This window comes from Mustela erminea, chromosome 8 (genome assembly GCF_009829155.1).
Source record: "Mustela erminea isolate mMusErm1 chromosome 8, mMusErm1.Pri, whole genome shotgun sequence".
In the NCBI taxonomy this organism is placed as follows: domain Eukaryota; kingdom Metazoa; phylum Chordata; class Mammalia; order Carnivora; family Mustelidae; genus Mustela; species Mustela erminea.
Genome location: NC_045621.1, coordinates 56,449,824 through 56,467,597, shown reverse-complemented (window position 1 = coordinate 56,467,597; position 17,774 = coordinate 56,449,824). Strand labels below are relative to the sequence as shown.

General features: G+C 38.0%; 1 protein-coding gene across 2 annotated transcripts in view; it reads left to right on the top strand.

Moving 5' to 3' along the window:
• LOC116597666 (CD302 antigen) overlaps positions 1–17,774 on the top strand; it is a 133,227-nt gene that overhangs the window by 108,111 nt on the left and 7,342 nt on the right. For both annotated transcript variants that reach the window (XM_032355692.1, XM_032355691.1), the window contains 4 exons: positions 8,379–8,489; positions 14,910–15,026; positions 16,082–16,255; positions 17,629–17,655. In XM_032355692.1, coding sequence (XP_032211583.1) covers positions 8,379–8,489; positions 14,910–15,026; positions 16,082–16,255; positions 17,629–17,655 — 429 coding nt within the window. The remainder of the gene's footprint in view (positions 1–8,378; positions 8,490–14,909; positions 15,027–16,081; positions 16,256–17,628; positions 17,656–17,774) is intronic.

Here is a 17,774-nt window from a genome sequence, read left to right as displayed (position 1 = left end):
GCTGTCTTACCACGTATTGCTTATTTAATTATTGAACAGTGGTCTTTGAGTTGTTGTCATCATCATCGTCACCATCCTCGTCCTCGTTCCCATCTCAGGGGTCCACGTTTGCTATTCCCTGTCTGACCCAGATTTCCACATGGCTTTTCTCCTTGGGCTTATGCAGACTTTTATATGTCACCTTGATGATGAGATCTTTCTTAGACACCTTTCTAAAATTGCAGCCGTCACACCTACCCTACACCCAGGATCTTGCTTCCCTGTTTTAACTTTTCTCCTCAGTATTTATCACCATCTTGGGTTGCTCGTCTCCAAGATGGCCCCAAGTGATTTTTTCATGCTGGTATTCGTAGTTTTGTGTAGCTCACTCCAGCACTAAATAGGGGTGACCTATGTAACCAGTAGGATATTGCAGAAATAACAGTGTGACTCTGAAGGCTGGATTAGAATCATTTGCTCTGAGAGAAGCCACCTGCCATGTCACAGGGACCCTCAAGCAACCCTGTGGAGAAGTCCACATGGTGAGAATCTGGGCATCTTACCTACAGCCAGCACCTACGCATTGTCCACATGAAGCAGCCTTCTTGGAGACTTTTCCTCCCACCCCAGTTCAGTTTCCAAATGGCTGTGGCCCTGGCAAAGAGCTTGACTGCAGCTTCATGAGAAACCCCAAACTGGAATCACCCAGCTGGGTAGCTGCTTCCAAATTCCTGACCCAGACAAACTGTGTGAGATAATGAAAGGTTTTTTTGTTGTCTTGAGTTGCTAGTTTGTTACATAACAATAGATCGCTAATATATCATCTGAATATAAAACATCATCTAACATATTTTGCCTTTGTGTATCTGCCTCAACTAGAATATAAGCTCCAGGATGGCAAGTTTTTTGTTTTTGTTTTTTCTTTTTGTTCACTATGGCATCTAGAACCTAGAACACCTTTCTCACAACAAATAAATAAATACTGTGAGAATAAATACTGTCATTATCCCTGTTTTACAAATAAGCAAACTAGGGCACAGTGAGATTAAGTAACATATCTGGGATGATGTGGTCAGAGCCAGACTTCTCTGCAGCTTAACGTTCTTACCAGAACCCTGCCCTGTTCTAGTTCTCTGTGTTCTGTCTTGTATTATGTGTAAGGTGCTATGATAGTTATTATTGAGGGTACAGTGAGATTTAAGAAATGGTCTCTGTTGTCATGCAGTTAACAATCCAGTTGGGAAAACTGGGTAAATATCAGATAACTGTCATAGAGGGCGATTTGATCAGTGTTGATTATCAAAGGCAACACAGCTCCTTTTCCAAGAATAATGGCTACCTGTGGTTCTTATGCATAGGTCCTCATGGTTCGTGTCATCTTACCCTCACTGCCAGGGCCACAACTAATCAAAAGAGGGATAATTAACCTAAATCAAAGGATGATTATTCTAGGCTAGGCAGCCACTCAAGGGAGTTCCTAGTATAAAAACCTTACGAGGCCTATTTGATGAGATGGCGTCTTCAGATTATCCTATGTATCCATACAGTAAATGTCTATCATTTGAGGTAACCTGAGCAGGTCTTTACTCCTTGTAACCAGGAAGGTTTCTCATCCATGTTGTAATGCAAAGTCCAGAAAGTTCAAAGTTCAGAGGAGTCTGAGGCTCTAGGAAGATGAGGGTTGGACACTCCACAGAGAATTGACCCACAAGCTGCCCCTGAAGTAAGAGTAGACTTTAACCAATAGGTGGTTTAGAAAGCAGAGTTCTAAAGCTTTCATAAAACATAGGAACTACAAGTGTACAAAGAAGTAATTTATAAATTGACCTCATTTGGTGTTGATTATATTTTTGTGTATTGAATAGACTTGCTTTATTCCATATAAAGCATATTGCAAAAATTATTTTTTATATTCTTATGTATTATCAGTAGAAAATATTATGTGTAGCTTTGACTGGAAATAATATGACAGCCTTTGTCAGCTTGTGATTCAAGAACTTCCAGTGATACGGAAAGTCGTTTTAGGTGTCATCAAACATGCTAATGGAGTCTGTTTCCGTTTAAGATTTTTTTTTAATTTTATAAGGATAAAGAAAAGGCAACAAAAGGAGTCAGAAGAAAACAGAAGAAAAAAAAAGATGAAAATCAAAATTTGCAGTTGACAGTATCTCCCCTTGTGACTATTTGGGTTTCATTCTAGAAATGACTGTTTATTTTGTCTATCATGTCTTGCACTTATACTGAATGAGTGAAGTAGGCAGTCCCCTCCCTCTTCTCCTTCCTCCTACCTGATAATGATAATAGTTTATGTGTTGGCTCCTTAGTAGGTGCTTATCATTGTGCTTTCTGTGGTACTCCTTCTGTTTTGGGATTTCTTTTCCTTTTTCCTTTCATAGATGGCAAACTCCTTTATCCTGTAAGTTGTAGCTCAAATTACTTCCTTCTTTTTGAAGTGTTTCTTAACTTTATAAGTTATTTACTCTTTATTGTCTTGTGTTATATATTTTTTTAAAGATTTTATTTATTTATTTGACAGACAGAGATCACAGGTAGGCAGAGAGGCAGGCAGAGAGAGAGGAGGAAGCAGGCTCCCCGCTGAGCAGAGAGCCCGATGTGGGGCTTGATCCCAGGACCCTGGAATCATGACCTGAGCTGAAGGCAGAGGCTTTAACCCACTGAGCCACCCAGGCACCCCTTGTGTTATATTTTATCCATCATACCTTTGTAATATCTGTTATGTGTGTGTATTTAACTCTCCCATCAGAGTGAGCACTTTACGTGAAGGACTCATTCCTCTTTATATCCCTTTCTCCTTACCCCTTAGCACTGACCATTAGATCTGACATAAAGGAGTTGGTCAGTAAATGGGTAGATGGATGAACAATTATTAATAACTTGTTCAAAGATGTGAAAAAGGGAACTCTGCTTCTGGCTATAACCAGGTGGGGAGAATAACTAGAAGTTCTAGATAAAATTCTATAAAAATCATATTTGCAGAGAGCTGCTCTGGCCGTTTGTTGAGGTGAGACCAACATTGCGTATATTAACTTTTCCCCCTAGGAGAGTTGCCAGAATCTTAGGCAGCAAAAGGAAGAACAGAGTTCTGGGCATTCTCATGGTGTTAAGGAGATAGAATTTTGAGTTTTAACTTGCCAAAGAAGAGAGGCTATACTTAGTATCCAGGCTTTCTTTGGACTCCATGGATATTGAGCCTCCTAAAGGCTTTAACACCCCCGCAGGTCAGCTCAAACCTTGACTCTGTTAAGGTAATTGTCAATACCCAACCTTCCTACTGGAGTCCCTTCCAGAGGAGAATAGTATCATCTAGAGCCTCTGCATTTTTTCCTACACAGTGTCTGGTACTTGATTTAAAAATAAACCAAACATATACCAGGCATAACAAGAAATAGGCCAAAGGAAAAGAGAAACAAAAATAGACTGAAGGCAACCCAGAAATTAAAGTTATCAGAAATGGACTTTAAAATAACTAAGAAGTTCAAGAATATAGATAATAAAATTAAGAACTTCACCAGAGGTCCAGAAACTACAAAAATACAAACAAATTGGTCTGTAACTGAAGAAGCATTGACATTACGAACTCAATAGACGGGCATAACAGCAGATTTGTTAAAACCTAAAGAGTAGATTAGTAAACCAGAAAGAACAAGATAATAGTATGGAGAGCCAGAAGTATTAAAAATATGAAAAGGAGCAACGGGAATATTTGGGACATGATGCAAAGTCTGACATAAACATAATTTGAGGCCCAGAAACGGAGTAGAGAGAAAATGGAATAGAAGTGTTATTTGAAGGAATAACGGCCAAGAACTTTCCAAAAGAGATCAATGAAAATAAGCCATAGATTCAATGAGTGCACTGAATTAGTAGCAGGATTTAAAACACACACACACACACACACACACACACACACACACACACCACTAAGCATACCACTTTCAAACTGCTAAAATACAAAGACAAGATCTTGCAAGCAGCCAGAAAGGGCATCAGACAGACAGCTAATTTCTCAATAAGAATGACGGAAGCCCAAAACTATAAAATTCATCTTAAATAAAAAAATAAACTGACAATCTAGAATTCTGTATTTGCAAGAATATCCTTAAAACACGAGGGCAGTATAAAGGTATTTGCAGATAATAAAAAACTGAGGGAATTTTTAATAGATACTTAAAGAACGACTTAAAGAAACACCAGAGGCTGGGAGTTCAAGGTACAGAGTAGGAGCATCCTGAGCTCAGCCCTTCCATGGGCACAGCAAGTCTACAACAACATGCAGATCAACCATCTCTGTGAACAACCTGAATACTAGCAGAGCAGCTCTTCCCCAACTAAAGATGGGGGAGAAAAGCCATTTTGAGAAGGGTAGGAAGGGCTGAGATGTGGTCATCACCACTAAACTGGCCTTAGAAGAAGTCCCACTAAACTGGGACTTCTTTAGGGAGGAAAGGCCACAAATAGAAGTAAGATTATGAAGAAAAAAATTCATGGGTCAAAGGAAACATACAGAGTAAAGGTAGGGGATCAACTACTACTAAGAGCTGGTACCAAGGTTAAAAGACAGAAGTAGTAAAGTCAGTTATATCCACAGTCAAGGGATACACAAAATAAAAAGTTGTACCCCGTGGTGTCAGACATAAAATGTGGTGGGGGGGAGTAAAAATGTAGTGTGTTTAGAATGTGTCCCAACTTAAGCGACCATCAACTTAAAATAGGCTGCTGTTTACATAGGATGCTTATATATGAGCCTCATGGTAACCGCAGACCAAAAACCTATAACAGGTACACAAAAAATTAAAGAGAAAGGAATCCAAAGACAACATTATAGGGAGTCATGTCACAAGGGAAGGAGCAAGAGAAGAGGAAAGGAACAGAGAGAACTATGAAAGCAGCCGGAAAGCAATGAAAGAAACGGCAGTAAGTAAGTACGTAGCTATCAAGAACTGCTTTAAATGTAAATGGTCTAAATGCCCCAATCAAAAGATACAGGGTGACTGACTAGATTAAAAAAAAATTAAAAAAACAAGACCAGGGCGCCTGCCTGGCAGCTCAGTTGGTAAAGCATGCAACTCTTGTTCTTGGGTCTGTGAATGCAAGACCTACACCGGCATAGAGCTTACTTAAAAGAAACAAAAACAAAAGCCAAGACCCATTTATATGCTGCCTAAAAGATTCGCTTCAGACCTAAAGACACATGTAGACTGAAAGTGAAGGAATGGAAAAAGATATTACATGCAAATGCAAATGGAAAGAAAGCTGGGTAGCAATACTTCTGTTAGACCAAACAGTCTTTAAAAGAAAGAGTATAACAAGAGACAAGGTCATGACATAATGAGAGAGAGATCCACCCAGCAAGAGAATACAGCAATTACAAATACCTGTCCACCCAATATACGAGGACCCAAATATATAAAGCAGATATTAACAGACCTGAAGGGAGAGATTGACAGGAATACAATAATAGACGGGGACTTTAACACCCCACTTACATCAACAGAAAGAAATCGAGACAGAACATCAATGAGGAAACAGCAGCCTTAACCAACATATCAGACCAGATGGACTTAACAGACATATAAGGAACCAAGACATTCTTTTCAAGTGCACGTGGAACTTTCTCCAGGATAGTTCACGTTAGGCCACAAAACAGGTCTCGATACATTTAAAAAGATTGAGATCCTATCAGCATATTTTCCAACAAATATTTAGTATGAAACTAGATATCGAGTACAAGAAAAAAATGGGGAAAAAACCCTGCAAACATTTAGAGGCTAAACAACATGCTACTAAACAACCAATGGGTCAGTGAAGACACCAAAGAGGAAATTTTAAAATACCTTGAGAATAACAGGTGTTGGCGAGGATGTGGAGAAGGGGAACCCTCATGCGCTGTTGGTGGGAATGCAAACTGGTGCAGCCACTGTGGACAGCAGTATGGAGCTTCCTCAAAAAATAAAAAATAGATCTACCCTGTGATTCAGTAATTCCACTACTGGGTATTTAGCCCCCCAAAACAAAAGATAATTTGAAAAGGCGTATGCATCCCTGTGTTTATTGTAGCATAGTTTACAGTAGCCAAGATATGGCTGCAGCCCAAGGGTCCATCCACAGGTGAATAAAGATCAATACGTCACCACACCCTGGAATATTGCTCAGCCATAAAATACCGAGATCTTGCCCCTTGTGACAACATGGATGGACCTGGAGGGTACACTGCTAAGTGACGTAAGTCAGACGGAGAAAGACAAATACCATGACTTCACTTCTTTGTTAAATCTAAAAGAGTTCCTCTGAGTAAGGACCACATTTGCAGAGAGGGCAGCCCAGGTGAAAGCACGATGGCTGAGTACTGTTTCTCAGGAGGAGAGTCCGAGGCCCTAGCTGCCCCGCGCATCCTGTTTTCACCCTCCCTGAACCCTGTGCCTCCAGATGTGTCTGGCCTCTCCAGCTCCTAACCATTTCTGGACTTCCTTGCTTTTTAACTCCTGGGATTGTACTGCACATATATTTTACACCCAGGTTTTTTTTTTTTTTTTAACTTAGTGTTTTATTAAGTAAATGCTCTTGGAATATCCCTACAACTACCTTTAAGCCACCACACTGACAGAGTTCTAGATTCCAACCAGAGTTCAAGCCAAGGTAGTCACATGTGTAATGCAAGTACTTCTAGGACAGCAGGAAGGAAAAAACCTGTATACAAAATAAATTGTAACTTGAGATGCAAACTCTCAGTACATCTTGCATGATTTATTTTTCATTTTTAAGTATCCTCGACGTAAAAGGTGGGGCTCGAACCTACAATCACGCGATCAGGAATGACGTGTTCCACAGATTGAGCCCCCACCTTGGAGGATTTAACCACTAAATGTAGCAGTATGAGGCTGGGGAAAATTCAGGTCTCACCATGAGGACAGTTTTAAGTAGCCTCTAGTATCGGGTTGTGGACCCACCTCCTGTAACAACAATGACCTGAATTACCGATGACTTGACAAATCAGTTTATTTCTTTCTCTCATTAATCTGAGTGTGATATGATGGTTCCGTGTAGGATCCCTGTTGCTTTGTTATTCCTAGGCTATTTCCATTGTTTACATGATTGAAGATGGCTGAGTACATTTTGGCCAGTGGGAAAGGGTATATATGATCCAGGGAGCATACTCCTTCCTTTTAAAGGCAATTTGCATGGTTTGCTTCAGCTCACAGCTCATTATCCAGAAGTTACTGGAAGACTGGAAAACAATTTAGCTTGGTGGACATGTATTCTGTGCTATATGAGAAGCTGATATCAAAAAACCTCCCCCCAAAATATAAAATAAAATAGAAAAAATACACCAGGGCAAGAAAAAGGGTTCAAGTAGGGGACAACTAATGGTCTCTGCCATGTTCTGAGTTTGGTAAACTCAAGGTTGTGGAGTTTAGATTAACATTGCTGATGGTTAAATTCTGATCTTTATAGTAGGGCATTTTTTTACTTGTTCATATTAAAATTACAATACACAGAGAACTTAAAAATAAAGCTAGGTAAAAAAAATAAATAAATAAAATAAAGCTAGGTAAAAGTCGTAGCGATTTTCCCTACATAGACCTAAGGGAATAGGGATTTAGATTAAGCTCTTTTTAGTCACTGGAATTCAGTAAAATCCTCCCCTTTTCTCCATTCTGGTCAGTGAAATCAAGCTCTTCAAGGCTTACTTTTGGAAAGTAAGCTCATGCTAACTAATGACATTTCAGAGCCATGGCTTACAAATGTACACATTTATAATGAACAACAACAACAAAAAGATGAAGATATTGAAGGAGGTGCCATTCTACTTACAACTACGAGGAAGAGATATGATTCTGTTTCATAGAACTAATTCAAAGAATCTGCTTTGATGAGGTTTTAAACTAAGAAGGTTCATAAGAACATCAATCTTGTTTTCCTGTGCAATATGAAAACTTGTCTATTCATAATTTGGCAACTTGTCTCTGCTCTTGGAAGTATAATTTTTAAAAAGGCTATTGCAGAACTCTTGAGACTTTTGAAATTGTTACTAAATACTGCAAAGATAACCTTCAAAAAGAGCTGGTAATTCCGATTGGTTGTCCTTCTTGATAGTTTGTTGCCTTGGTAATAATGCTGTAATTTATAAGTCTGAATTCATAAACACCCTAAAGGCTTGTATCTTTGCTCTGTCAAATCAGAAGAGAATCATTGGCACATTTCTCTTTTCCCAAATGTAGAATGGAAAAAAATAAATTCCCATCACACTAGTCGATTTCTTACTTTAACAGAGCTCTGTGTCTAAATTCTTTTTTTCTTTCAAAATTTAATATCTGGTATCTTTAGGAGTTCACGGAATTCTTCCCAAGTTATTTAACAGTGTTTCTTTTTCCACATAGACTGTCCTTCATCTGCCTGGGTTCAGTTCCAAGACAGTTGTTACGTTTTTCTTAAAGAAGCCATCAAAGTAGAAAGCATAGAGGACGTCAGAAATCAGTGTACTGACCATGGTAAGGCGCTTACTCTTCTTATTTTTTTTCCACAGCCATAAATGGTGTTCACACATTTCTTCAAAAAATCGTTTTGGCATATCTCACTTACACCTGGGTCCTTGTAATAAATGAACAATTTTTATTATATAATGCAGCAGCCACACTGTGGAGTTGGGTATATATTTAAGCTTTGAGTTGGAAGACAGCTGTTAGACAGTCCTGTCCAGAGCTGTGTGATAGAAGCTTAGCAACAGCATTATCTTTTTCACGTGCGTACCCTGTGCCAGGCACCAGGTGGGTTTGATTATCCTTACATAACTACCAGGTGGTTTATATTATTAGCCTCCTTTAATCAAGGGGAGAAATGAAGTTCAGTTATTTGTTGAAAGTCATGCAGGTAGTAATTGACAGAGCCAGGATTCAAACCAGGTCAGGATCAGATTTTAGGGCCATAGCTGTTAATCGCTCTGCTGCTATTCTGCCCTTGGGAGTGCTGTTTTGGGTGTGCAGTGTGGGCGGAAGTCCGATGGGGCCATGAAGGGAAGCTGTGATAGCGAAGTGTATGTTGGAGAAAAAGAAGCAAAAGGCTATTTGCTAGCAGACACACTCAGTGTTCCCTGGAAAATATATTTACAACGTTACATTGTTAAATATTTCAAATAAATATGTCATTTAAGAAAATTTATTTATTTGAGAGAGAGCACGTGAACCTGCTTGCGCACACAAGCAGGGGGAACAGGAGGAGCAGTCTCCCCACTGAGCAGACAGCCTGCCCTCGACTGATCCTGGGACCTGGGACCTGGGACCAACCAACTGGGCCACCCAGGCGCTCCTCAAAATGTCATTTTTAAAAACGTGTGCCTGGGGCGCCTGGCTGGCTCAGTGGGTTAAGCCGCTGCCTTCGGCTCAGGTCATGATCTCAGGGTCCTGGGATCGAGTCCCGCATCGGGCTCTCTGCTCAGCAGGGAGCCTGCTTCCTCCTCTCTCTCTCTGCCTGCCTCTCTGCCTACTTGTGATCTCTCTCTGTCAAATAAATAAAATCTTAAAAATAAATAAATAAATAAATAAATAAATAAACAACAAAAAAAAAAAACGTGTGCCTGGGTGCTCTTTATATATTTGGCTGTTTGGCCAAAAGTACATCCTTGCTGTTAAGCCTCAAACTGTTGTGATTCTTATTTTTTTCTTTAATTTTTTTTTTTTTTAAGATTTCTTTTATTTATTTGACAGAGAGAGATCACAAGTCAGCAGAGAGGTAGGCAGAGAGAGAGGAGGAAGCAGCGCAGAGAGCCTGATGTGGGCCTCGATTCCAGGACCCTGAGACCATGACCTGACCTGAAGGCAGAGGCTTAACCCACTGAGCCATCCAGGCGCCCAACTGTTGTGATTCTTAAAAGTTCAAACTGAAACTAGGATGTGAAATAACATCTCTTTCGGTGGAAATCTCTCTGATGGTGATAGGAGAGTCCTTGATTTTCTAGAAGTGCTTTTTATTACTGCATGAGATCTAAAATCTCTTGATCATTTCATTAAATTTTATCTTAGACTTATTAATAACTCCAGCATTTTAAAATGCCCTTTACCTAAAAAAAAAAAAAAAAAAAAAAAAGCCACAATTCCTGACAACCAACCAGTATGACATTTTGGAAGAATATCAAATCATAATTATGGAAGGAATGAATGTAAGCAAAGAAGTGTTTAATCCTATTAAGTGCCACATAGTACTCAATACGTATTGTTCCCCTTGGAGAAACTTATACCTGCCAAATGGTGTGGAATATTGATTCTTTAAGAACAAGACAAAAGTTCCAATCTACCAGTATGGCTTCATTTTAAAGAAATTGAATAATAGGAACTTTTTTGGAAAGATTTTATTTTATTTTTTTTTTTTTTAAGATTTTATTTATTTATTTGACAGAGAGAAATCACAAGTAGATGGAGAGGCAGGCAGAGAGAGAGAGAGAGGGAAGCAGGCTCTCTGCCGAGCAGAGAGCCCGATGCGGGACCCGATCCCAGGACCCTGAGATCATGACCTGAGCCGAAGCCAGTGGCTTAAACCACTGAGCCACCCAGGCGCCCCGGAAAGATTTTATTTTTAAGTTATCTCTACACCTAACGTGGGGCTCGAACTCACAACCCTGGGATCAAGAATCGCATGATTTACCGGCTTACCCAGCCAGGTGCTGCAAATAATAGGGATTTTTTAAATGGGGTTCCTCCATAATAATTTTCTACTCTCTTTTGAAAAAATCACTTATATTAGGTATTCTTAGATATAGATTTATAATTCAAATTATATTTGAGTCTGAGAACCAAGAAGAGACACGTTCCTGTACTCGTATGCTTGTATGAAGCACAAGGTTCACTGTCTGGCTTTAATACTTCTTTTAAGCAGGTAAGCAACTGCTTACAGTATAGAGGTATAATTAATATTTGTTGACCGACTTCTACAACTCAGTGTATAGTGAGGTGTTTTTCTTTTGTTTCATATTTGCCATTTTTCTTTAGCAAACAAAGCAAAACAAAATTGGAAACACCCAGGAACTTTGTGACTTGTTTTGGAGTCCATTAATTCTACTTGTTCAAGCAGGATACCATTTGGAGGTTTTAAATTGTTATGTACAAATTTGCTTATAAAATTTATCTTGTGTCTAAAAAAATACCTCTCTTTTCCCCAGTTAAAATTTATAAATTCAGTTTGTCTTACTAATTAGATTTTTTTAAGCTTTCTCATATGTTTCTGTTAACCTTACCATTTATTTGATAATCCTCTGTATTCATTTCCACTCTGGAAATATCCAGTTCTTTGATGAATTAGGCAATTAGCTAAAATTAATTAATAATGCTCATATTTATTTTTGGCTAGAGTACTGTTTTGGTTTAGAGTGGTAGGTGGACATGAATTCAGGGTTTGCTATGAAGAACAAAAAGCATAAAGAGTACTAGAATATTTACATTTGGATTTATAAAATCTTCCCAGCGGTACAAAATCCTTAAACCTATCATTAGGGGTTTAGAAAACAAATGACTTGTTAACCTTTTGGGCTATAGAGAGCTATATTTAGAAATATTCCCAGGGCTTTTGCAAATTTACTTGACATTACCCTCTCATTATTCATAATGAGGAAAAAAAATTGTAAGAAGCTAAAATTTTTCTTATTTTGCAACATTTACCTTTAATTTATAATGTTATCATTATAATAGAAAAAAATAAATATTTTTAGTCTTTCCTTTTTGTGATTTGTGAGCTATGTCACTAGATATAAAAAGAATTAAAGACCCAAATTACATCTCAGCAGGTACTGTCACTGGTAATGCATTGTAAAAAAAATTTTCTAGAGCACATGCATTCTTCAGGGACTTATGCTGTCATTTGTTAAAGAAAATGAAAGTGTGTCTTATTTGCCTGACACAGTAATTTAAGTTTATACAGTATTTAATTAGATTACAGTGTTAAGAATCATTAAAGTTCCATTGGCTGCCACAAGGTCAAAGAAAAGGATGAAAAACTCATCTCTGAACACTTAAGCCTAAACTATAACCTAGTTAAATACTTCCCTTGAGAATTTTTCTGGAGTGGCATTCTGGTCACATTTCACAAGTAAGTACAAGTAAGTATCAGGGTGAAACAGATTAAAAGTCTGTATGACATTCAATAGACAGGCAGCTGGAAATGATAAGAAAACCATCACAGAGTTTTTAAAAATCAAGCAATGACTCAGGGAACCTCATTGAATCCTAACTTTGGATTAAAGTATTAAGTGTTTTAAAGGTCAATCTTATTTTTCTTCTTTTAAAGATTTATGGTAATTGCACAGTTTATGCATGGTCACTATAAAAAATGAGAAAAACATGTGCAGATATTTTAAAAATAAAACAAAATCAGGGGTGCCTGGGTAGCTCGGTTGGGCATCTAAATCTTGATTTTGACTCAGGTTGTGATCTTAGGGTTGTGGGATCAAGCTGCCTGTCAGGCTCCTTGCTCAGGGGGGTGTCTGCCAGAGGTTCTCTCTCCCTCTCTGTTTGCCCCTCCCCACCGCACTCTCTCTTCCTCTAAAATAAATGAATAAATCTTGAAAAGAAAATAAAACAAAATCACCCTAAATTGCACTACTCTAAGGAAATGTAATGACTGTTAACATTTTGGGAAGTATCCAAGACTTTTCCCCCCTAGGCAAATTTATATCAAATGCTTTTTAAATATATATATATAAGAAAAGGGATCGTATGTGGCAAACTGCTGTATAATCTGCATTTTCCCTTAAAAATATCTGTGGCAGTAAAAATACAATGCATATTTCCTAACAACTGTACATTAATCTCGTATATAGAAATTCCGTAACTGGTTTAATCATTCCTCTAATATTGGCTATTATTTTGTCTTTGTCAGAAATATGTGATGACCATTAATAATTGTGTTTAATGAGCACAGAGCTTACGATTGTTTTAGCATAATTGTTAAGGATTGCTGGGTCAAAGAGGGCCAGTGGCGAAATGGATAACGTGTCTAACTATAGATCAGAAGGATTGCTGGCTCAACTAATGTGTTTTTAGGACTTTTGACACTTTTGCCAAATTGTTTCCAAAAAGGCTATACTAACTTTTACTCCACCTAACCACTTTTGAATTCCTGTTTTGTTATACCCAAGGTCAGCACTGTTTAATCTGTAAGCGTGGAAGTCTGCTTATTTTAATTTTGATTTACCAGTGAGATTGCATTTTTACGCATTTCTTTTGTTTTATTTGCTTCTGTGAGGTTGTCTTTTTTACAGTCTTGAAACCATTTTTTTTCTCCTATTAAAGTATTTGCTTCTTTGTTTATAATGGAGCTTTAGTGTGCTGGTTTGTGATTTTCTTAATAATACAGTATAACTTTGGGGAGATTTTTTTGGCCCTGTAGTAATTTTCTTTCCCCTGTAGTTAAATATTTCTGTCTGCCTCTTTTAAAAGATGTAGAAGTGGTCACCTAATACAAATTTTCTTTTTTTTAAACCATTATCAGTACGTAACAGGAGCTCTGTCTTTTCCATTTGTTAACTTAGGAAAATATTAACTTCAGTGTGATGTCATAAATATAGTAGACTATGATTTAAACTCCTATAATCCTCAAAATGTGGTCCCTGCATCACCTGGAATCTGTTAGGAATGTCAGTTCTCAGGCCCCATCTCACACTGGCTGAACCTGAAACTTGGGGTGTGGCGGAGCGCTGTTTTAACAAGCCCTCCAGGTGACACTGATGCCTGCTCCAGGTGAACTAAGAGTCTGATGATTTCAGGAGCCTTTGTGAAGTCAGGATGATTTTGGAAGTATGCAGTTTAAGAGTGTGCAAGATTTTTTCTTCATTTCTCCATGTAGTTGTATTGGTTGGAGTATAGAAAATAGAATGTGTTGGGGCGCCTGGGTGGCTCAGTGGGTTAAGCCTCTGTCTTCAGCTCAGGTCATGGTCTCAGGGGCCTGGAATCGAGCCCTGCATCGGGCTCTCTGCTTATCCGGGAGCCTGCTACCTCCTCTCTCTCTCTCTGCCTGCTTCTCTGCCTACTTGTCATCTGTCAAATAAATAAAATCTTTTTTTTTTTTTTTAAAAGTGGAATGCTTTTTAATTTGCAAGAGAATCTTTGTCTAGGTTAAGAAATAGGGTTCAGTCTCTCTCAGAAAAGTAGTTACTCCTGATATTTATAGGGTGCTTATATGGACAGGTAGCTTACAGACTGTGAGGACAACAGCAGCGCATGTAGGTGAGACGTACAGTATGGATGGCTGCTGCTCTTTATTCTGGAATCATGTGAGATAGTCCCAGGAAGAATGAGCTAACCAGTGAGAACGAGGACCTCTTCTATCAGTCCACTTCCCAAAGCCAGGACTTTTTAAGGACCACACAGACAAATACGGGAAGGCACAAGGCTTTGGGCAGCAGGCATGGGAAGGCCGTTAAATGAGGCAGGTCAGAGAGACTGGTGCTTGACCTTCACAGGGTCTTGGAGTTGTTCTGGCAAGTTGCCCTTGAACTTTTCAATTTTCCCGGATATGGTCAGAGCTTGTCTTCCTTACTGTAGTGAAGTGAGGACAGGAGAAACCATGGGTGCTAGCGGCAGTAGTCATGGGAAAAAGCAAAGTTGAGAGATGCAGAACATGTGTTTATTGCTCAAGTTTTGCACGAGGTTTTGTTCCCTTGTCTGTAAAATACCTACCAACTCTGTGTGACTGAAACAGTATAGAATGATTCTGCCCAATTTATGCTGTCATTTTAACTTTTCTCATATTTTCAGAAATGTGCATATTCTCAAGCTAAATTTTTAAAAAGGTATAAAAGTGTAATTATTACAAGAGCATTATATTATAATTATGCATTATAACAATGCATAATTCTTATATACTTCATGTGATTTTCATTGATTCTGGAAATATGCTTTGTTTTTCCCTTTTAAAAATAATTTCAGGAGCAGACATGGTAAGCATACATAATGAAGAAGAAAATGCTTTTATACTGGATACTTTGAAAAAGCAATGGAAGGGTCCAGACAATATCCTACTAGGCATGTTTTTTGACACAGATGGTAAGTAATATTTACCCTTGTAGGAAATCACTTTTTTAAAATGGTACTAAAATTGATGACTTTGAGATTCTTTAGTTCTCTAGTTCAAGTTGATGTTTTCTGTGGTGTCCAGGTATAGTATATTCAGTGTGCATCCTGTACCCAGTACTTGACCTGCACTGACTGCAGCTTTTCCCTGAAGAGCTCAGTGTGTTTCACACAGAAGAATCAAAGCTAATTCTTTTGTCTGTAGTAAAATATGGTTCTAGGCTCAAATTTTTGTAATATGCTAGGGTCATAAATATTAATGTTTGTGTCAGCAACAGGATAAAGCTAAACTGAACTATCAGAGTTACAATATGTATTTAGTGTCCCTGTAGAAAACAGAAAGCTCATAGATAATAAAATGAAACTACTAAGTTTACTATTAATATTTTAATTTTCTTGGCTATTTCCCCATGAAAATGTTACTGTATTATTTTCTTTTCAAGAACTTTTTTTTTTTTTTTTTTAAAGAGAAGGTGAAGGGGGAGAGAGAAAACCCAGCAGGCTCCATCCCCCTCAAAGAGCCAACACATGGCTTGATCTGACAACACGGAGATCATGACCTGAGCTGAAATCAAGAGTCAAATGTGTAACCAACTGAGCCACCCATACACTCATCCATGGAACCTTCTTCAACCAATACTTTTTTTTTTTTTTGGTTAAGATTTTATTTGAAAGAGAGCAGGAGAGAGAGAGAAAGAGTGAGAGCCTGAGTGGGGTTGAGGGATAGGGGTAGGGAGAGAGGAAGAGGCAGATTCCCTGTTGAGCAAGGAGCCTGATTCAGATCTCCATCCCAGGACCCCGAGATCATAACCTGAACTGAAGGCAGATGTTTAACTGAGCCACCCAGGCACTTCTTGAACCAATACCTTTGATTTGCTTGTACACAAGATATACTCTTCCTAATTCAAATCCTACAATCAAGTTTTGATAAGACATACCTTAGTAACTTCCCACCTTTAATCCTAGACCCTTTTCTATGGCTCGAAGTTTAAAACTTTCATAATAATGAAAATATTCTTAACTGACAGATGCAAGTTTCAAGTGGTTTGATAAGTCAAATATGACATTTGATAAGTGGACAGACCAAGAAGATGGTGAAGACCTAGTTGACACCTGTGCCTTTTTGCACACCAAGACGGGTGAATGGAAAAAAGGAAATTGTGAAATTTCTTCTATGGGAGGAACCCTTTGTAAAGCAGCTAGTAAGTATAACTGAAGACTTTTTTCCATTCCTGGAGGGTAGGGAAGGTAGGGCTGGTTTTAAAATAATTTTGAGCCAGGTATGCCTCAGTAAATTAGAGGGAGTAAGAAAGACTTCAGAACATATTAGGATGGTTTGCTGTCAAGTCTCCCAGAAGTCAAATGTATTTCTCTTAAATTTCAGAGGTATGACCAGATCATGTGAACCAGGCATACTTTTATTCTATCTGCTAAACTTAAGAGCCTGCAAGAAGTTAAAAATTTCTTCTGTTGTTTGAATTACCATTAGCTTCCTTGCATTTGGTTTGATTAAACAGAAATGGTGAAGAATACTGACTCCTGACTCAAATTCTTTACGAAGAATTTGACCCTGTACAAGTACTGTCATCCTTTGTTTAGACAAATGAAGAAAAACCACATTGTAGTTTATAATTTGTTCTGGACTGAAGTGTAGTTTTTCTTCTGACCCATCAGAATGCTTTTCTTTTTTCCTTTTTCCCAAAGGGTGAACTCTGAATCTGGCCCCTGCCCCTCTACCCACCCATCACCGCCCCCCGCCCCGGCCCCAGCGGTCCCCTCCTCCCCATCAGAATGCTTTCTAATGAACATAATTATTGTGTCCCACAGTATTTTGATATTATTGTTAAACATCAATGTTCTAAGTTTTAGAACTGTGTTCTCATTAAAAACACTTAAAACTTCAAAATAAGAACTTCAAAATTCAGGATGCCTGAGACACACTGGCCATTTGCCCATTTTGCCTCTTTAGGATTTACCCCCTTCTACTTCTGTAAACCAAAGCTATTTTTCCCTTTACATCTTAGTTTACATTTTTTTCTTTTTTGTCTCACCCTGAGACAAAAAAGAAAAATATAGTTTATAGTGACTATATTAAATTCCTCATAGTTTTATGGTAGCTGAATTCAACCTCCAGTATTTATTGGATTTTTAAAAAGTTGGATCTTTTCATATACGAAGTCCCAGGGCACCATTATTATAAGCCAGATTTTTTTAAAACTTTGAAACATCAGAAAGTTTACAAATTTATACTAATGAGGTCACAGGTGTACACTTTAATTTTCCTAGCTTTGTTTTCTACAGACTCTACCAAAATTCTCTCTTGTTTACCTCACTTTTTGAGTTACCTAATCCTTTTCCACCAGCCAAGCTAATGCATTACATTAGACCTCTGTATCTTCTTTAAAAACAAACAAAACCTTTGTTCAAATGGAAAGCACAACTGACCAAAAGAAATATGGGATAATATTAAACTATTAAATAAGGGGTTCATTTTTAACTATTCTGAAGGTGTTTAAAGGTGAACTTAGAATAAATCATACTTGAATATTAATTTTTATTTTCTTTTGTATTTTAGTCCCCTATGAAAAGAAATATTTATCAGGTAAGTAATGGTCTTTTATTAAAATTTTTCCCAAAAATGAAAGATTCTGTTAAAATATTAGGGACTCCCTAAAAATTAATTGTATAACATAAAGTAGAACAATTTTTGTAAGAATTTAA